We start from the raw sequence: 16,159 nt of genomic DNA on the forward strand, positions 1-16,159 counted from the left end.
TAGCGCAGGAATATTTTTTTGTTTTCATCTTCATTATAGCAGGTAAGCCACTCAAATATATTCTTCTATCAAATATCTCTATATTATATCGCAACACTAAAAACCTTTATATCACCCACATGAAACATACTGATGATAACTACACCAAAAAAAACAATATGACCTATAAAGTATCTAAAGAACAAAAAAGCTTTCACTACAGGACCACTAAACCATAACTACAAGTTTATATTAGGATGGAAAACTTTTATGATGTGCAGAAAATTTCTGGACACAGATATTTGGGGGAGCAGTAGTGAGTTTAGAGGAGGACCCCAATGAGACCAAACACGGTACGGTCCAAGGACACAGTACGTCTGAGGATTAACATAGTAGGGTCTTCGAATACTTAGGACAAGGTCACTGAGGATAAACATGTTTAGTCTGATAATTACAATAGGGTCTGATGACAAACATGGTATAGTTGGTAAGCTTTAGGACAAACATGGTACAGTTGTAAGGTGTGAGAATAAGCATGGACGGGTCATCGAATAAGCATGGACGGGTCTTCGAAAAGGATCTTAAAATAGGCATGGTAGGGTCATAGTAGAGTCTAAGGGTGAACATGGTACAGACTAAAGATGGTCTAAGGATAAACATGATGTAGCCTTATAACAACCATGGCATGGTATGATAAACACCGTAGGGTCTAAGAATAAACATGGCAGGGAGTCTAAGGATAACCACTGCAGGCCTAGGGACAAAAACAGTAGTATTGGAGGATTTAACACAAAAGGGTCTGAGGATATACATGGTATGATCTTAAAGCTGAATTCCAGGAATTGTGCTTCTTTGTGAAAAGTAAAAGCATACTTTGAGTTAAGTCCAAGGAGGCGCATGACACCTCCTGGTGACTTATCACTATTATTTACATTCAACAGGTTTATAGTACTCCTGGAAGATGGCTATCGCTGTAGATCTGAAGATCCTTCTGGTATGAGCATCTTCAACAGTAGAGTCGCAGTAGCTCCTATGCCCGCCCCTCCTCTCCTTCTGCCCAATCACAGAAGCCTTGGTATTATGTGAACACATTCACAAAATACAAAGGCTTCTGTGAATGGGCAGCAGAGGAGGAGGGAAGGGGCGGGCATAGGAGCTACTGCGACTCTACTGTTGAAAATGCTCATACCAGAAGGATCTACAGAACTTCAGTGATAGCCATCATCCAGGAGTACTATAAACCTGTCGAATGTAAATAATAGAGATAAGTCACCAGGAGGAGGGGTGGGCATAGCTGCTCTATGTGTTTTCTCTCTCAGATCCTGGAGTGTCTCTTCAGCAGAGCAATAAAGTCCAGGAGATGTCATGCACCTCACTGGACTTAACACATTGGGTTTCACGGTTTACAAAGTGGCTGCACTCCTGGAATTCAGCTTTAACATGGTAGGTTTTGAGGAGAACCATGGCAGGGTCCCAGAGTAAGTAGAATCTAAGAATACCCAAATATGGCCTAGGGATAAATATGGTAATGTCTAAGGATAACCATGGTAGGGTCCCAGAGTAAGTAGAGTCTATGAATAAACCCCAATGTGGCTTAGGGATAAATATGGAAACGTCTAAGGATAATATATGGTAGGGTCTAAGGATGGGAAGAACTTGTAGTTTTGGTTGAGTGGCCAGTTATTCCTCACTATATCTAGGGAAGAAAACATTGTTAGGTGTCTGGATTCTATGTTGGACTCAACAACCCACACAGTCCAACATAGGCCAGTGAATTAAATCTCACCAGATGTGTATTACTGTGTTAGAGCATTTAACAGTGCCAAATACATGTTAAATAGATCTATATACAGGTGGCAGAGTGATGTTAGTAAGACATACATACAACTCTACACACCAACCTGACCACTGTCTCTCCAGCAGAGGGCGCTGGTCGAATGAAAATATTCTCTGGAGTCTAGTGGGAGATAAAATACCAATTAAGAACGATGCGGACTTGCATTCTCTACCGACATTATGTGATCCGTGACAGATAATCTGTGTGACTCGCCAAGAGCTGCAAAACTACAAGTCTTAGTATGTCATACTGACAGCTTAAAGCAACCTGACACTCCTGAAAAAAAAAGGATGGAGCTCATAAAGAGACTAAGTGGGTATAAGTCTCGTTATAGCATTAGTGTTTTAGATTGCAATCCCATGAGAGGCTTAGTCTGAATGGAGTTTGCATGTTCTTCCAATTTCACGTGTCAATGAGACATTAACTGTGAACTCCACTAGGACACAGATTGGTACACGTACCCAATGTACCAAACAAGCAGCAAGCAACATGCAGTATAAATGTTTCACCAGCAGAGGGAGGCAATGCAGCACCTTTGAATGGTCTCTGCTAGAATATACTATAAGGCAGGGTTTCTCAACCAGGGTTCCTCCTGAGGTTGCTAGGGGTTCCTTGAGCAATGGGCAATTTCTGCCTATCCGATAAGTTCCCAATGACATCATTGTTCCTTTTAGCTATCTGTAAGGGGGTAATTCTTCCCAATGATGACAAGAGTAAGGAGCATTCTTCCCACTGACTGTCACACTAATGTGTCATGGGTTGTAAATTTTAATTATTTAGCAGGGGTTCCCCGAGACCAGAAATGTATTTCAAGGGTTTTTCTGTATTGGAAAGGTTGAGAAAGTATGCTATAAGGAGTAATAATCTGCATTTGTGTGCTGGTATGGTGATAAAATGATTGCCATCTCACTGTGTACCTTGTGTGACAGCACAGCATTAGAGCTTTCAGCTCTGGGACCTTGTTTCAACTGTCACCATGGACACCATCTGCATGGAGTTTGTACAATCTCAGTGAGTTTGCATGACCTTCCTTTAGATGGCCAAAAATCGGTATGACAGCTTGAGGGAAACAATCTTTCCTCATTAGAACTGAACTGCACAGACCTCGAAATGTGGTCATGCCATCTGGTTATTCCAACCCCCTGTGGTCAGTGTGAACTGGCACAGGACTCTGAAGATTGCGGCAATCAATTTAGTAGTGCTGACTACTACAGAGATTGTCAGTTTCCACACTGTTTAGTCAGGTATAAGATATACTCTACATACTTCTCATGCTGGATCAATATGAGCATGCAATAAGATCATATATTCAGCTTTAAAGGTAAGGCAGGCCATAGGCCGTGCAAATTTCTTCCCTGCAACCACAGGCCGTAGGAAAGAAATTTGATTCCCCCATCAAATCACAGACAATCCTCCTGCTGCACAATTGTCTAATCCCGGTTGGGGCGGCTCCCCCTAACCCTCCCCCCAGAGAAGACCGTGATTACTGCTAGCAGCTTCTAGCGATAATTGCAAGTGAATCCAGCAGGCTGGATGTACCCAAGTTGATCGTTCAACTTGGTGCATTCAGCCTGCCCACCCACTATTCGAATCTCGGCCGGTTCAGTGCATTCAGCCTGCCCACCCACTGTTCGAATCTCAGGCCGGTTCAGTGCATCCAGCCTGCCCACACACTGTTTGAATCTAGGCCGGTTCAGTGTATTCAGCCTGCCCACCCACTGTTCGAACCTCGGCCAGTTCAGTGGATTCAGCCTGCCCACCCACTGTTCAAATCTCGGCCGGTTCAGTGCATTCAGCCTGCCCACCCACTGTTCGAATCTCAGGCCGGTTCAGTGCATCCAGCCTGCCCACACACTGTTTGAATCTAGGCCGGTTCAGTGCATTCAGCCTGTCCACCCACTGTTCGAATCTCGGCAGCTTCAGTGCATTCAGCCTGCCCACACACTGTTCGAACCTCGGCCAGTTCAGTGGATTCAGCCTGCCCACCCACTGTTCAAATCTCGGCCGGTTGAGTGCATTCAGCCTGCCCACCCACTGTTCAAATCTCGGCCAGTTCAGTGGATTCAGCCTGCCCACCCACTGTTCGAATCTCAGGCCGGTTCAGTGCATCCAGCCTGCCCACACACTGTTTGAATCTAGGCCGGTTCAGTGCATTCAGCCTGTCCACCCACTGTTCGAATCTCGGCAGCTTCAGTGCATTCAGCCTGCCCACACACTGTTCGAACCTCGGCCAGTTCAGTGGATTCAGCCTGCCCACCCACTGTTCAAATCTCGGCCGGTTGAGTGCATTCAGCCTGCCCACCCACTGTTCAAATCTCGGCCAGTTCAGTGGATTCAGCCTGCCCACCCACTGTTCGAATCTCGGCCGGTTGAGTGCATTCAGCCTGCCCACACACTGTTAGAATCTTGGCCGGTTACTGCTGAACCGACCGATATTCGATCCGTCTATAGCCGGCGTAAAGTAAGGAATGTTTGTGTGTAACGCTTATGAAGATAAGAAGGTACATATTAAAACTCCCCAGGGACAGGCAGTGATGTGATTAGTTCTAAAGATTCTGTAAATCATTGAACAATACGCATACAGAGTATAAAAAAGGGAAAACATTCTAAGAGGTCATCCCTCCAAGAAATGCCACGAGGCTTCTGTGCCACCAGCAACTGTAATCGCTTCTTCAGTTCAAAGGATGGAGTACAGCAGTGTGTCCCCAAACTTACATCGCAGCTTGTCCAGGATCTTCCCACCACACATGGTCGCCAAGATGGCTTTCACTGAGAAGACGGTCAGTTTCCCATGACCCTCACTGCAAGAAATACAGGACATTGTCAGTGGAGAGATTAACATCCAGCACAACATTTCCCAAACTTTATGAATATGTACTAATGTTCTAACATCAGTTTAAATAAATTGTGTATTTTATATTTCCCCCCAAAATGTTCAGCTTCGAAGTATCAATGTTACCTACAGTAGGTGTGCAGTCAATTTTCAGTGCTAAACGTAAAGTGGAATTTTATTGTGATAAAAAAAAAAAAAAAAAATAAAAAAGGTGGAATTTTAGGACAAGTAATTAAAATGGGTGAACAAAGGATTTTTAATGCAAAAGAGACATGCTTTGTCTGTTCTGCATTAAAACAACTTACCTGCCTGTCCGCCCTTGTACAGTGACCCACGCACATTCAGCTCACTGTACAAATCCGGCAATGCTGAATCTGACTGAACTCCTGTCCATGTGCGGGAGCGACCTCATCCCCGCCTGCCCAATAACAGTGGCCAGCGATTCGGTCCTGGAAGCTGGCCACCTGAAGATATCAGTGGCCAGGCAGGGAGCTTGAGAGCACCGCATCATTGGAGCCAAGGTGAACATTGTTCCGCTTTAACTGGTAAAAACCTCAAACGGTGTTATTTTATCACCACCTGAAAGGGCTTCTGTTCCCGTTTCCTCAACGACTTGTCATAAACAGCGTTGATAAAGCTGATGAGATTGGGGGTGGGTACAAATAATACCCGGCACTCCTACCTGTCATACGCAGCAATCATGAAGTTGAGCAGAAGGCTGATGGACTGGTCCACGCTGATCTGATGAGTAGACGGAAGGCGTTTGTTTAGCTGGTAGTAGATGGACGATATGATGGTCTCAAGCCGGGATACGTTGATCTCGGTGTTGTGGTCCAGCGTGTTAAGGCCATTGTCTCGGAAGGCTTCTATCATGTTCCAGATATCAACCAGATGAACTGAAAATCAAACAATAAAGAGGTCCTGTTACCACTTTAGAAGCTGCATTTGCGGGGGATACTAACATTTCCCCAACCAGAAAACTAATCAAAATTTCCACAAGCACATTTACAGAGCTGGAAAACCTCTTAGCCAAGCACAGGAATCTGCCCGGAATTAAGAATTTTCTAGCATATAAAAAGGAAAATGGCACACAGGTTCAGCTGAAAGGATTTAGCACTTTAAATGATGCTATGATGTATACCATTTTATCTACCCTCCCCCCCTTACCACCCTTAAGTAGAGAAGTAAGGTTATGTGCTTAAATGCTAAAATAAATCTACTACTACTTGAGTCTGTTTTTCAGCTTGGCCCAATGTAACTATGCACAGTATCTCACAAAAGTGAGTACACCCCTCACATTTTTGTAAATATTTTATTATATCTTTTCATGTGACAACACTGAAGAAATTACACTTTGCTACAATGTAAAGTAGTGAGTGTACAGCTTGTATAACAGTGTAAATTTGCTGTCCCCTCAAAATAACTCAACACACAGCCATTAGGCCTCATGCACACTGGACGTTTTTACAGCTGCTGTTAGCAGCGTCAGACGTTTTTTTTTGCAGCTGCAGAACGCCCATCCATGTTATTCTATGGCCTCATGCACACATTGAGCTTTTAGGAGCTCCAAGTGGCATAGGCGTTTTACAGCTCCAAAAAAAACCCAGGAACTGTGGGTTCAGGAGCTCCAGCGTCAAGCTGCAAAAAACGTCTGACGCTGCTAAAGGCTCCATAAGGCTTCATAACGTTGCTTAACGTGCGTTAAGCCACGTTATACGTTTTTTTTCTTCCATTCAAAATCAATGGTTCCCTATGGGAGCCTATTGATTTGAATGGAAGTCACACCGCAGGTCGGATCAGGGTGATCCGACTTGCGGTGCGACCTGCACTGTGAGAATCTTGAGGGGGAACTCCACGCCAAAATGGGGAAAAAAACGGCGTGGGGTTCCCCCCCAGGTTCCAAACCAGGCCCTTCGGGTCTGGTATGGAATTTGAGGGTAGCCCCGCGCCGAAAAAACGGCGTGGGGTCCCCCCCAAAATCCATACCAGACTCTTATCCGAGCATGTAGTCCGGCATGCCAGGAAAGGGGAGGGGACGAGCGAGCGGCCCCACCCCCCCTGGATCATACCAGGCCACACGCCCTCAACATGGGGGGGGGGGTGTGGGTGCTTTGGGGCAGGGGGGGCTCTGCACCCCGCACCTCAAAGCAACTTGCCCCCATGTTGATGAGGACAAGGGCCTCATCCCCACAACCCTGGCCGGTGGTTGTGGGGGTCTGCGGGCAGGGGGCTCATCGGAATCTGGAAGCCCCCTTTAACAAGGGGGCCCCCCCAGATCCCGGACCCCCTCCCTATGTGAATGGGTATGGGGTACACTGTACCCCTACTCATTCACCCCATAAAATGCAGTGTATGGAAATAACGACAGGAGACGTTTTGGAAAATTTATTAAAAAACTTCATCCGGCTCTTCTCCTCTCCGGGGGTCTTCTGCTGTCTTCTCCTCTCCGAGGGTCTTCTGCTCTTTTGCTGTCCGCCCTTCTTGTCTTCTCCTCTCTGGGGGTCTTCTGCTGTCTTCTCCTCTCTGGGGTCTTCTGCTGTCTTCTCCTCTCCGGGGGTCTTCTGCTGTCCGCCCTTCTTGTCTTCTCCTCTCCGGTCTTCTGCTCTTTTGCTGTCGGCTGTCCTTCTTCCTCCGGTCCTCCTCCGACGACGTCTTCAGCGATTATGCCGGCCTCTGGTCTCCGCAGCTTATTATATAGCCATTAGGGGCGTGGCCGCCAGATGACGTCATCGGGAGACCACGCCCCCTTGTGTCACAGATGACGTCATCTGTGACACAAGGGGGCGTGGTCTCCCGATGACGTCATCGGGCGGCCACGCCCCTAATGGCTATATAATAATCTGCGGAGACCAGAGGCCGGCATAATCGCTGAAGACGTCGTCGGAGGAGGACCGGAGGAAGAAGGACAGCCGACAGCCGACAGCAAAAGAGCAGAAGACCGGAGAGGAGAAGACAAGAAGGGCGGACAGCAGAAGACCCCCGGAGAGGAGAAGACAGCAGAAGACCCCCAGAGAGGAGAAGACAGCAGAAGACCCCCAGAGAGGAGAAGACAAGAAGGGCGGACAGCAAAAGAGCAGAAGACCCTCGGAGAGGAGAAGACAGCAGAAGACCCCCGGAGAGGAGAAGAGCCGGATGAAGTTTTTTAATAAATTTTCCAAAACGTCTCCTGTCGTTATTTCCATACACTGCATTTTATGGGGTGAATGAGTAGGGGTACAGTGTACCCCATACCCATTCACATAGGGAGGGGGTCCGGGATCTGGGGGGGCCCCCTTGTTAAAGGGGGCTTCCAGATTCCGATGAGCCCCCTGCCCGCAGATCCCCACAACCACCGGCCAGGGTTGTGGGGATGAGGCCCTTGTCCTCATCAACATGGGGGCAAGGTGCTTTGAGGTGCGGGGTGCAGAGCCCCCCCTGCCCCAAAGCACCCACACCCCCCCCATGTTGAGGGCGTGTGGCCTGGTATGATCCAGGGGGGGTGGGGCCGCTCGCTCGTCCCCTTTCCTGGCATGCCGGACTGCATGCTCGGATAAGAGTCTGGTATGGATTTTGGGGGGACCCCACGCCGTTTTTTCGGCGCGGGGCTACCCTCAAATTCCATACCAGACCCGAAGGGCCTGGTTTGGAACCTGGGGGGGAACCTCACGCCGTTTTTTTCCCCATTTTGGCGTGGAGTTCCCCCTCAAGATTCTCACAGTGCAGGTCGCACCGCAAGTCGGATCACCCTGATCCGACCTGCGGTGCGACTTCCATTCAAATCAATAGGCTCCCATAGGGAACCATTGATTTTGAATGGAGGCAGAAAAAACGCTGCTAACAGCTACTGTGGCCAAACGTGCAATAACGCTAGTAGAAAAAGCTACTGAAAGCACGTTTTTACAGCTGCTGTTTCCCGGCGTTATGTAAACAGCTTTGGAGCACGTTTTTATGACGCCCTGTGTGCATGGAGCCTTAATGTCTAAACCGCTGGCAACAAAAGTGAGTACACTCACTACTTTACATTGTAGCAAAGTGTTATTTCTTCAGTGTTGTCACATGAAAAGATATAATAAAATATTTACAAAAATGTGAGGGGTGTACTCACTTTTGTGAGATACCATATATATATATATATATATATATATATATATATATATATAAAATTATATACATACATACACACACACACATATATTATATATATATAATCACACACATATGCATACATATAAGTGTGTGTATATATGTATGTATGTATGTATGTATGTATGCATGTATGTATATATATATATATATATATATATATATATATATATATATATATATATATATATATATAGTGGGTACGGAAAGTATTCAGACCCCCTTAAATTTTTCACTTTGTTATATTGCAGCCATTTGCCAAAATCATTTAAGTTCATTCTTCTTCCTCATGAATGTACACATAGCACCCCATACTGACAGAAAAACACAGAATTGTTGACATTGTTGCAGATTTATTAAAAAAGAAAAACTGAAATATCACATGGTCCTAAGTATTCAGACCCTTTGCTCAGTATTTAGTAGAAGCCCCCTTTTTGATCTAATACAGCCAGGAGTCTTTTTGGGAAAGATGCAACAAGTCTTTCACACCTGGATTTGGGGATCCTCTGCCATTCCTCCTTGCAGATCCTCTTCAGTTCTGTCAGGTTGGATGGTAAACGTTGGTGGACAGCCATTTTTAGGTCTCTCCAGAGATGCTCAATTGGGTTTAAGTCAGGGCTCTGGCTGGGCCATTCAAGAACAGTCACGGAGTTGTTGTGAAGCCACTCCTTCGTTATTTTAGCTGTGTGCTTAGGGTCATTGTCTTGTTGGAAGGTAAACCTTCGGCCCAGTCTGAGGTCCAGAGCACTCTGGAGAAGGTTTTAGTCCAGGATATCCCTGTACTTGGCCACATTCATCTTTCCCTCGATTGCAACCAGTCGTCCTGTCCCTGCAGCTGAAAAACACCCCCACAGCATGATGCTGCCACCACCATGCTTCACTGTTGGGACTGTATTGGACAGGTGATGAGCAGTGCCTGGTTTTCTCCACACATACCGCTTTGAATTAAGGCCCAAAAGTTCTATTTTGGTCTCATCAGACCAGAGAATCTTATTTCTCACCATCTTGGAGTCCTTCAGGTGTTTTTTAGCAAACTCCATGCGGGCTTTCATGTGTCTTACACTGAGGAGAGGCTTCCGTCGGGCCACTCTGCCATAAAGCCCCGACTGGTGGAGGGCTGCAGTGATGGTTGACTTTCTACAACTTTCTCCCATCTCCTGACTGCATCTCTGGAGCTCAGCCACAGTGATCTTTGGGTTCTTCTTTACCTCTCTCACTAAGGCTCTTCTCCCCCGATAGCTCAGTTTGGCCGGACGGCCAGCTCTAGGAAGGGTTCTGGTCGTCCCAAACGTCTTCCATTTGAGGATTATGGAGGCCACTGTGCTCTTAGGAACCTTAAGTGCAGCAGAAATCTTTTTGTAACCTTGGCCAGATCTGTGCCTTGCCACAATTCTGTCTCTGAGCTCTTCAGGCAGTTCCTTTGAACTCATGATTCTCATTTGCTCTGACATGCATTGTGATCTGGAAGGTCTTATATAGACAGGTGTGTGGCTTTCCTAATCAAGTCCAATCAGTATAATCAAACACAGCTGGACTCAAATGAAGGTGTAGAACCATCTCAAGGATGATCAGAAGAAATGGAAAGCACCTGAGTTAAATATATGAGTGTCACAGCAAAGGGTCTGAATACTTAGGACCATGTGATATTTCAGTTTTTCTTTTTTAATAAATCTGCAACAATGTCAACAATTCTGTGTTTTTCTGTCAGTATGGGGTGCTATGTGTACATTCATGAGGAAGAAGAATGAACTCAAATTATTTTAGCAAATGGCTGCAATATAACAAAGAGTGAAAAATTTAAGGGGGTCTGAATACTTTCCGTACCCACTGTGTGTGTGTGTATATATATATATATATATATATATATATATACACACACACACACACACACACACACACACACATATATATACATACATACATAAACACTTTTATACATGTGGTGTGATCAGGCTCTGACTTTAAAGCGCAGTCAACATTTGCTTATAATTGCGGCTGCCTACTTTTCTGGATCTACTGACCAAATGTACATGCTTTTTCACAGAAGGCAGCCTGGGCTTCTGCATCCTTTCCATCATATAAAAAAGTTGCTCAAAATTGTGAAATGTTAAATTTTAAAGCGGAGTTCAGACCAAAAGTGGAAGTTCTGCTTTAAGGACTCCTTGCCCCCTTACACGCCACATTTGGCATGTCATTTTTTTTGGGCGGGAGCGGGTACCTAGCTTGACAGATAGTCAGATACCCGCTCCCACTTCCACTTGGACCACCTAGATGGCTCGAGGCGAAAGTTCTCTCTCCCTCCCTCCCTGCAATCTTCTGTGACACGTCTCAGGTCCTAAAAAAATACCCGGCCATTGAGGAAGTGCGGTGCAACTCTTGCATGCACAGGGCGCACCCGGCTGTGAAGCTGCAATCTGTCACAGCTGGGTGCCCACACTTGTGATGCCAGCGCCGGGGAGAGGGAGAGAAGCAAGAGTTTGGGCAGCCGTATCACTGGATCCTGGGACAAGGTGAGTGCGTGTTCATTAAAAGGCAGCAGACACACTTTTTGTAGCTGCTGACTTCTAATAAACACGAAAACGGCTGGAACTCCGCTTTTCAAAGGTTTGTCAATAAATGTGGACATCTCATAAAACTTTTACCACTTCAGCAAAATACATTGCAGTCAGTGAGGAAGGCTAAATGAAGGTGGTTTTATCAGCTGGAGTTAACTTTTAACAGCTCAGCTATCCTGGACCTGTCCTTTTGGCAAAAAAAACAAACCCTCCATACCTGGGAAAATGAGGTCAGAGCTGGCCATACATTCTACAACTTTGTACAGTTTTCTTTTAGATTTGACCTTATATTTTATGGTTTTGGTAAATCTAAATACTTTTAATCTGTATGCAGTCAGGCAGGCCCTTGCACTACATAGATTATGGTAAATCTAAAGGAAATTGAATACGGAAATTGTATAATGTATGGCCAGCTTAAATAACACTAATGTTAACTCTAACCATTTATTCACCAAGAATGCCACGGATCACCAGGTCAGCAGTGAGATTGTGATCCTTTGGATTTGTTGATAAACAAAGGGTTAAAGATGGCATTGAGGTTGGCTTGGTTTATGAACAAAGCCACTAATTACCACTTCAGAACAGGGTGATCAAATGCGTTAGAAAACAAAGCCATTATTGTTTCCTTTTAGCAGGCCACGTGCAGGGCCGTCTTTAATATTGATTTGACCCTGGGCAAATATTTTTTTGGGCCCTCCCAAATCCACGTATCAATTATTTGCAGGCAGTGGGGGCTCAAGGGGCAGCTGTTTTGGGCCCCACAACAATGACTGGGCCTAGGGCAGCTCCCCCTTTTGCCCTGTGTTAAAGACAGCCCTGGCCACGTGGTGAAACTTGAGGCTAAAGCTGGTCATACAAGGTTCGAATACCGGCCGACATTTGAAACCATTAATGGGCAGATTGAATATACCCAAGCTGATTGATCGGTACAACCAGCCTGCCAGATTCTCTTAAGACTATTGCTAACGGTCGATATAGAGGCTAGTGATGATTATTATCTTCTCCAGCATGGACGGCTTCCCCCCGCTGGGAGAAGACAATGGCTCGGCAGGAGGGATTCCCCCATCAACACGGAATCGAGTGAATTTCTTTCCTACAACCTGTGGGGTTGCAGGAAATAACTTTGCTCAGTGTATAGCCAGCCTAAGTTCATCATTTTTAAACAACGGCGAAATTGGTAATTTTTCAATGAAATAAATTTTGGGGAAATCACTCCTCTCTTCTCTAAGGCTACGTTCACATCTTGGCGTTGCTATTACAGGGGTTTTTATGGGTGTTTTTGCAAGCGTTTTACAGGCGTTTTTTTGTGCAGGCATTTTTAGATTGAATAGAGACCAATGGAAAACGCCTGTAATCTGCCCAAAAAGAAGCTCATGTACTTTTTTGAGCATTGGAATTTTTGCTCACGGCGTCAAAACGCTCAGATGTGAACAGGGGCCATTGAAATGAATAGGATTTGTCTTGTTGGGTGTTTTGAGAGCTGATCCTAGAGCAGAAAAACGCCCCCAAAACGCCTACATGTGAACGGAGCCTAATACCAACACAATTACGCAGAATCGGTGCCACTGCCCCGCCTTCTGCCCATTCCCTGGACTGTTACAACCTGTTACAACTCTCTCCTTGCTGTAGGCCCACCTAGGTATCCTGCCCCCCTCCCCTCCCCCCCCCCCCACACATGAGCATGGAAAAGCCTGATTTTAAAGTTGAACTAAACACATCAAACAAATGGTTTCCCCAAAACACTTACATTCAAGGCATGCCGCGAATGCCATCACAGTTGCTTCTGCTCTCAACTGAACTGTAAACTCATCAAATTGTCTGGTGTCAAAACTGATCACATGTGCAGCACCATGGCAACCACAGATCAAACAGACGTCAAGATGGCAGCTTCCTTGGGAATGCTCCCCTGTGACCCTCCAGCTGTTGTGGAACTACAAGTCCCATCATGCCTCTGCCTTTGGGAGTCATGCTTTTAACTGTTCAGCCTTACAAGGTCTCATGGGACAGCTGGATGGCCACAGGTTGAGCACTCATGCTGTACAGTGTAAAGCAGAGATCCTCAAACTACGGCCCTCCAGCTGTTGCAGAACTACACATCCCATGAGGCATTGTAAAACTCTGACATTCACAGACAAGACTAAGCATGATGGGAATTGTAGTTCCTGAACAACTGGAGGGCCATCGTTTGAAGACCTCTGGTGTAAAGGATAGGAGGGTTTAGTTCCACTTTAAAAATGGTTCAAAAACCAAGGTATTGTTTTCCCTAATGCATTCCCTAATAGTCGTATCGACTTCTTACCTCCCTATATACTCTATACGATCCAGAGCTGTGCCCGTCTGTAGTGGCACTGTTCTTTGTTCCCCTCATCACAGGACAGAGCCAGCAGTGGAAGCCATTGGTCTCAATCAAATCCCGTGAGGAGGGGAGTGAACAGGGGTGAGAGGATGGGGGGCTGAGCCACCTGGTTTGTGTCAATGGATGCACACATCTCAGGCTAGGGAGGGAGCCCACAGGTGCGCCCCCCGTATCAATCGGCTTGCTATGGGGACAAACACCAAAGGAGGAGGTGCAAAGATTACCGGCAGGGGACCCCCAAAAGAGGAGGGTCACCATTGCATAGAGAAGGTAAGTATTAACATGTTTATTATTTGGTTTTTAAAAAATTATCACTTACAACCGGTTTAACTTTCATGTGACACCTTGCAACTCAATATATACACAGGTTTTAGGTCTCGGTTTAAATTTTATGGTTTTAGCAGGAATACAGAAGAAAAATGTTTTTGATTTTAACGCTCAAGAATGTTTTTTTATCCTTTTTTATTTAAATCAGAAATGAACCCCAGCAGCACCAAGTCAAACACTTACGATTGCACCTCTTCTGTACAAAACGGAGTTTGCATGCCGTGCGGTATGTTGACAGGCGAATCACATCAAAATTCTGCGCCCCTAATAAAAACAGATCGATATTAATAAAAAATGGCAACTGTCAATTCCTCCCTATCGTTACCAACTCTCACTTGAGGAGTCTGGGTTGCTCACAGTACCCAGGTTCTCACTGCCATTGAAGGTGGAAGGATGAAGAACACTTCAATAGAACAATGGAAATGGAAAGTGCTAACGAAGAAGTTTCTTGTAGCAACCAATCAGCACCCAGCTATCAATTGTGCAGCAAAACTGAAAAAAGGATTCCGATAGGCTGCTATGAGCAAAATTTGAGTTTTCTTGTTAGTGCTTACTTTACAAGTAATTCTTCAGGCAAAGAAAATTGCCTAATCTATGGGCAGCCTTACAATAATAATATAAGGGATGCATTGAATTAAACTGCTCTGGAAAACAGATAACTTATTTATCGGCGTCTTTCCCCTGAAAACAGAGTGCAAATAATGTGTGCATGTTATACGCTTATATTTTCCATTGGGCTGCCTCGGAGGGGAAGGGGGGGGGGGGGGCGCCGCCGGATTATACAAAGCGGGGATCTCCATCTTACTCGGCAGCTGCTGTTCTATGAAGTCCCGCCTCCTGGACCAGCTCCTATGATAGACAGCATACTGGTCCAATGCAGGGACATGTGACGTCTATCATAGGAGCCGGTCCAGGAGGTGGGACTTCATACAACAGGGGCAGTTGCGTAAGCAGAAGATCCCCGCTCTGTGTAATCCGGCGACTGTAATCTCCATGCAATAGTGAAGCTGCTGATGAGCACTGCTCAGGCTGCAATGATGGGCAATGGTGAGGCTGCAGTTGGGCACTGATCAGGCTGCATTGATGGGCAATGGTGAGGCTGCAGATAGACGCTGAGCAGGCTGCATTGATGGGCAATGGTGAGGCTGCAGATAGACGCTGAGCAGGCTGCATTGATGGGCAATGGTGAGGCTGCAGATGGACGCTGAGCAGGCTGCATTGATGGACAATGGTGAGGCTACACTGATGGGCAATGATGAGGCTGCACTGATGGGCAATGGTGAGGCTGCACTGATGGGCAATGGTGAGGCTGCACTGATGGGCAATGGTGAGGCTGCACTGATGGGCAATGGTGAGGCTGCACTGATGGGCAAATGGTGAGGCTGCAGATGGGCAATGGTGAGGCTGCAGATGGGCACTGATCAGGCTGCATTGATAGGAAGTGGTGAGGCTGCAGATGGGCACTGATAGGCAATGGTGAGGCTGCAGATGGGCACTGATCAGGCTGCATTGATAGGAAATGGTGAGGCTGCAGATGGGGACTGATAGGCAATGGTGAGGCTGCAGATGGGCACTGATCAGGCTGCCTTGATGGGCAATGGTGAGGCTGCAGATGGGCAATGGTGAGGCTGCAGATGGGCACTGATCAGGCTGCATTGATAGGAAATGGTGAGGCTGCAGATGGGCACTGATCAGGCTGCATTGATAGGCAATGGTGAGGCAGCAGATGGGCACTGATCAGGCTGCATTGATAGGAAATGGTGAGGCTGCAGATGGGCACTGATAGGCAATGGTGAGGCTGCAGATGGGCACTGATCAGGCTGCCTTGATGGGCAATGGTGAGGCTGCAATGATAGGCAATGGTGAGGCTGCATTGATCGGCACTGACCCTTATTTTTCTTCAAACTTCCCTCCTAAAATGAAAGTGCGTGTTATACGCCTGTGCGGGGTATACACCAATAAATATGGTAGATGGGTGGGTTTAGTTCTGCTTTAATGACCAGCACAGGTTGGACATAAGCACCAAGTGCTGTACCTACATGTTGTGCAGACAGAGTGGGGTACTCACTCATTTCCATGAAGAGCTGCCTCTTCTCTGCCATGGTCCTCCTCCGCTTTCCGCTCTCTTCAATCATCCTGCAAAGAGATCA

General features: G+C 46.3%; 1 protein-coding gene across 5 annotated transcripts in view; it reads right to left on the bottom strand.

Annotated features, from left to right (window-relative positions):
- The window catches only part of DTNB (dystrobrevin beta), a 292,666-nt gene that overhangs the window by 217,026 nt on the left and 59,481 nt on the right, over positions 1-16,159 (bottom strand). For 4 of the 5 annotated variants that reach the window (XM_082251573.1, XM_082251572.1, XM_082251571.1 and 1 more), the window contains exons 2-5: positions 16,078-16,145; positions 14,193-14,273; positions 5,332-5,545; positions 4,532-4,617 (exon numbers count right to left, since the gene is read on the bottom strand). In XM_082251573.1, coding sequence (XP_082107699.1) covers positions 4,532-4,617; positions 5,332-5,545; positions 14,193-14,273; positions 16,078-16,144 — 448 coding nt within the window. In that variant the 5' untranslated portion in view covers position 16,145. Of the gene's footprint in view, positions 1-1,880; positions 1,937-4,531; positions 4,618-5,331; positions 5,546-14,192; positions 14,274-16,077; positions 16,146-16,159 lie in introns of those variants that run through there. The other variant, XM_082251574.1, reaches the window with a different exon arrangement.

Source organism: Pelophylax lessonae (assembly GCF_965119305.1).
Source record: "Pelophylax lessonae genome assembly, chromosome: 3".
NCBI lineage: Eukaryota > Metazoa > Chordata > Amphibia > Anura > Ranidae > Pelophylax > Pelophylax lessonae.